General features: G+C 50.6%; 1 protein-coding gene across 1 annotated transcript in view; it reads right to left on the reverse strand.

Annotated features, from left to right (window-relative positions):
* LOC104465330 (zinc finger MYND domain-containing protein 12-like) overlaps positions 1-3846 on the reverse strand; it is a gene marked incomplete at both ends in the record, with an annotated part of 6059 nt that extends 2213 nt beyond the window's left edge. Inside the window, one exon of the mRNA XM_010078330.1 lies at positions 3705-3846. Coding sequence (XP_010076632.1) covers positions 3705-3846 — 142 coding nt within the window. The remainder of the gene's footprint in view (positions 1-3704) is intronic.
* Between the last annotated feature and the right edge of the window lie 505 nt (positions 3847-4351).

Raw genomic sequence — 4351 nt, forward strand, 5'->3', positions numbered from 1 at the left:
GGCGGCTGGGGCTGGGGGTCCTGCGGCGGCGAGCCAGCCCGGCGCTCGCCCTGCTCTCGCTAGGAGGCACGGGCAGGCCTGTGCAGCCAGCGCCGGCGGAAAAGACCGTTGTACCTCGTTGCCTTCTGTTTTACAGCTGTGGCTGAGCAGAGGGCAGAAAAAGCAAACCCCAGCACTTCTGGAGGCCAGGCTTTGGCACTTTGCTGGGCTTTAGGTGCTTAGAGAGAGGCAGGGTCATGGCACAGGTGAACGAACGGCTCCGGGACAGGGAACCTCAAGGAGTGTTTCCTGGAAATCCTGGGACATCCTTTCTGGATAAATGAGAGCGTTGAAGAATACAGCGCAGAGTGACAGCACCAGGCTACGGCAAGGAGAGCCAAGAGCCGAACACAGCGCTCGGTCCTTCTCGAGCCCCTGAGCCACCAGCACAGAGTGACAAAGGCACGGACCCAACCCAGCTGTGCTGGGGAGCATGCGGTGCCCAGGAGAACATCAGCACGTGCTCAGGGCAAGAAGCAATAAAAGCTGGTATTTATTTATAATAAAAGCTGTTATTTCTCAGGCTGCCTTTTCTGTCCATGCCGCTCATCCTCTGTCACACCCGGCACCAGCTTTGGTGCGCGGGTACCAAGTGGATTGTCACCTGGGGAGGTGCTGGAGATCAGCATCATTCTTTTTTCACTCCTTGTCAATAGGATCATCGCTGCTTCCCATGATGTAAACCATCTAAAACATCTGCAGCAAGGACAAGCTAAGGGCTGGATCCTTGCACAGCTCCCAGGAGGAGAAGAAAGGGCAGGAGAGAACAGAAGCCCTGCAGCGTTGAATATTTAAGACCGCGCATTTACAAGCCTTGGGGGGATCGTTGGCTTTGGCCCCGCTCTGTTTTTCATCTCACCCGTAGCCCCACACCCCCGGACCTGCACACTTTGGGCTCTTTTCATGTGTGTTGCAATTAGAGGTTTCTCTGAAGATGCCCCCACGCAGTTTTCCCCCAGTTGGGGTTCGAGGAGGCTGTGAGGACCCCAGCTCTGCTCCAGGTGGGAGCAGGGGGTTGGGAACACGCTTGGGATTCGGTTCCACATCCATTCGCTCGCTCACAGGCACCAAAAATGATGGCATGCTTGAAAAAAATTATGATTCATAAAAGGAAGGTTTCCATTCCGTTGGAGTTGAAAGCTGCAGCCGGTGAGGCTCGCACCAGTGCCGGAGGACCGCGGGAGCCGGCCGAGGCGTGGATCTTTTCCCGTACCCAGGGGCTGCAGCGAGCTGACATCAGGCGGGCAGGTGAGGCTATTCTCCAAACAGAAACTTGGAGTTTTGTCAGCTCAGAGGTACCGTCTGCAGGCAGCCCCCTGGCTGTGTTGACAAAAGCAGATTTCTATCAACAAAGCTCTGGGCTCCAGACAAGGTATGAAACTCATCACCTCCCGGTTCTCACCTTCGCGCACCTTCCCCGAGGCCACGGGCATTCTGATGGGCACAAGCTTTCCTGTGGCTGAGGCTCCAGCTGGGTGTTTTCTAAACAAACAAGATGCAGGAGCTGGCAAAGTACAGCAGAAATGTCCAAAAAATAATAAACCCACGGGCAGGCTCGGAGCAGAACATTTTTTTTCTCTGCTCACCATGAGACTACATCACTTTTCCTTGAGCTCCAAAGCATTTTTGTTGGCTCTGTGAATGTGATGAAGCCACCAAGACGGGGAAGTAAATCCTCTCTCCCTCTCCATACCCCTCTTCTAACTCGTCAGCCAGTTTGGCCAAACATTGTCGCCTCTATACCTTTCTGCAGGTAAAGGCTGGCTTCATTTCTGGGCGAGCAGCAGTCTTGCGGCGAAACAGAGCCCAGGTGTTTCTGCTCTTTCACTCCTTTCTTAGGAAAGAAGGAAGACAAAGTGTCCCTGCACATACCGTTCCCAGAATGTATTTTATTTAAATAGTCTGGAGACAAAGGGCAAAGAACAAATGTAACAGGGTTGTTAAAAATCCTATAAAAATCTCTACTGCAAAAAACCAACCCCAATCAGAGCCTGCTCCCCATGACCTTTCCGAGGAGTCACGGCGAGGCGAGGCTCAAGGTGAAGGTTTGCAGCTGCCCTCTGCTAACCCGGGCGTGCGCCCCAGCCGGGAGGAGTGACTCTCCCTCCTCCACCAGCCCCGTCTTCCTGCTGCCTTCCCCCCAGAACCTGATAAAAACAAATGATTAGCTGCCAGCTAATCAAGGAGGGCTTCCTTGATCTGCCAGTCATGTGGTCTTTGGTGATGTACGTGAAACCAATGATGCAACAACAGATGCTTTCAACATCAGCGTTCGACGGGGAGGTGAAGGTTCTTGGAAAAGCTTTAAGCAGGTAAAGATGGAAAAAACCCTGCCACCACCCCTGGGAAGATCAATTTTTACTTCTTTTCTTTGCAGGCTTCATGAAAGATCAACTTAAATGTAATCTGGAACAAAGGAACTTTTGCATTTTCCCTGATGCTTCTGGGATGTTCTGTTCTAACAGACCTCCTTCAGACGTTGGGCAGCAACTCTGCCTGTGATTTCCAGACAGATGGGATTTGAAAAAATCAAACTGGGTTGTCAGTGTCTGATTCCTACCAAGGCTAAAGGAAACTGCTGCCTAAAGCCTGTCACAACCTTTCACCAACCCAGGCTTTTGTTTACGCAGGTTCCACCCCTTCCAGGCTTTCTCTTTCTGGATGCTAACAAGAAAAAAAAAAAAAAAAAAAAAAGGAGCAGCAAACGAGCTGCCACGGTACTAGCACCTGGCCCAGAAACAACCTTCGAAACAATACCTGACGTAAAATCCAGCAGATTAATGATGTTGTTCTCAGTGGCACCGGTGGATTGTTACCAGCTCACTTTCAGCTGTTCCTTTGTCCCATTATTCTGTGATTAGGAGTTATGCAATGAAAGAAGGATAATTTATTTTTACGGGCAAGCTCATTTGAAACAGCAGATGTATTTGGGTGGGTTCTTTTGTTTTATCAACATTGTGGAAAAGCAGATCCTGCCACCCCATAAACAAATTAAAAAAAAAAACAAAACAAACAACCCAAAGAGTTGAAAACCACTGGAGCTGGAAGGGAGCTGCACATCTGCACCACCCACGAGGCCAAAAAGCAGAGATAAAAGACCGTGGTTAGTGGGAAAGGGCGTTTAAAATTGGCCAGGTAAACAAAGGGAGGGGACTTTGCTTCTTTGCCCCCCTGCTTGAGAAAGGGGAATCCCTCTCATCAGCGAAGGATGAGGACACCCTGCAAGATGCAAAACTCAGCTGGATCCCGGATTAACTGGGGGAGACCCAGGGTCGCTGCTGCCTGAGGAAGCTCAGGACCTTGAGTAAGGACTGTGAAAAATGGGAGGAGGGAGGATGCTCCCACTCCCCTTATTATAGAATCATAGAATCATAGACTGGTTTGGGTGGGAAGGGACCTTAAAGCCCACCCAGTGCCACCCCCTGCCATGGGCAGGGACCCCTCCCACTAGCCCAGGTTGCCCAAAGCCTCATCCAGCCTGGCCTTGGACCCCTCCAGGGATGGGGCATCCACAGAGTTTTTGTTTAAAAAAAAAAATTAAAGCTCTGCAACCGACCAACCAAGGTGTCCTCCCACCACCACGTACATCAAAGCATAGGAAGAAGAGATCTAACAGAATTTCACCGGCAGCACTTTGAAGTGGAATTTGTTTTTCTTGTACGTACCTGCCTCTGCACCAGCTGCTCCATGCCATGTTTTCTTTCTTTTTCAGTAAGGGGAGGAGGGAGGGACGTACGGATTGGAATCAGCAGCTGGCATATTTGCTGGTGGATGCTAACCCAGTCAGCTTTTTGATGATCCACATCGCTAACAAAATAAGGGAAGAACGATATTTTTGTTTGCTTGGAAATGATGTAAGGGAAGATTATCGCCTGTGGTGTCTTCTGGATTTTCACCACAAGAATTACCCACAACAGCCACCACCCCCGGTCCCAAACGGGAGCACAGCGCTGTCCTGCCAACTCCCCACGATTCTGTACGTTAAAACCTTATTTAAATCACTCACTAAACTCCTGGCACAGTTGGGTTTGAGCAAACGCCTGGATTTCAACACTGCAGTACACACACACAAAAAAACCCCAACCCCAAAGCCAAACAGACCCCGAGTCAAACTTGTGAAATCAATGAGCTATAGAATTAACACAGGACTTCACTGAGGACCCCGTCTCAGGGAAGATATTTGTGTGAACACCCAAAAGCTCGCTGCACTGCTCCCTGTTTGATGTGGGCACCGCTGGAAGCGAGGAGGAATGCTGCAGCTGAGCGACTGCTGAGTGTGTCCAGTCCCGCTGCCCTGCCTGTTGAGCTCATC

This window comes from Pterocles gutturalis, unplaced genomic scaffold, assembly GCF_000699245.1.
Source record: "Pterocles gutturalis isolate BGI_N339 unplaced genomic scaffold, ASM69924v1 scaffold47448, whole genome shotgun sequence".
NCBI lineage: Eukaryota > Metazoa > Chordata > Aves > Pterocliformes > Pteroclidae > Pterocles > Pterocles gutturalis.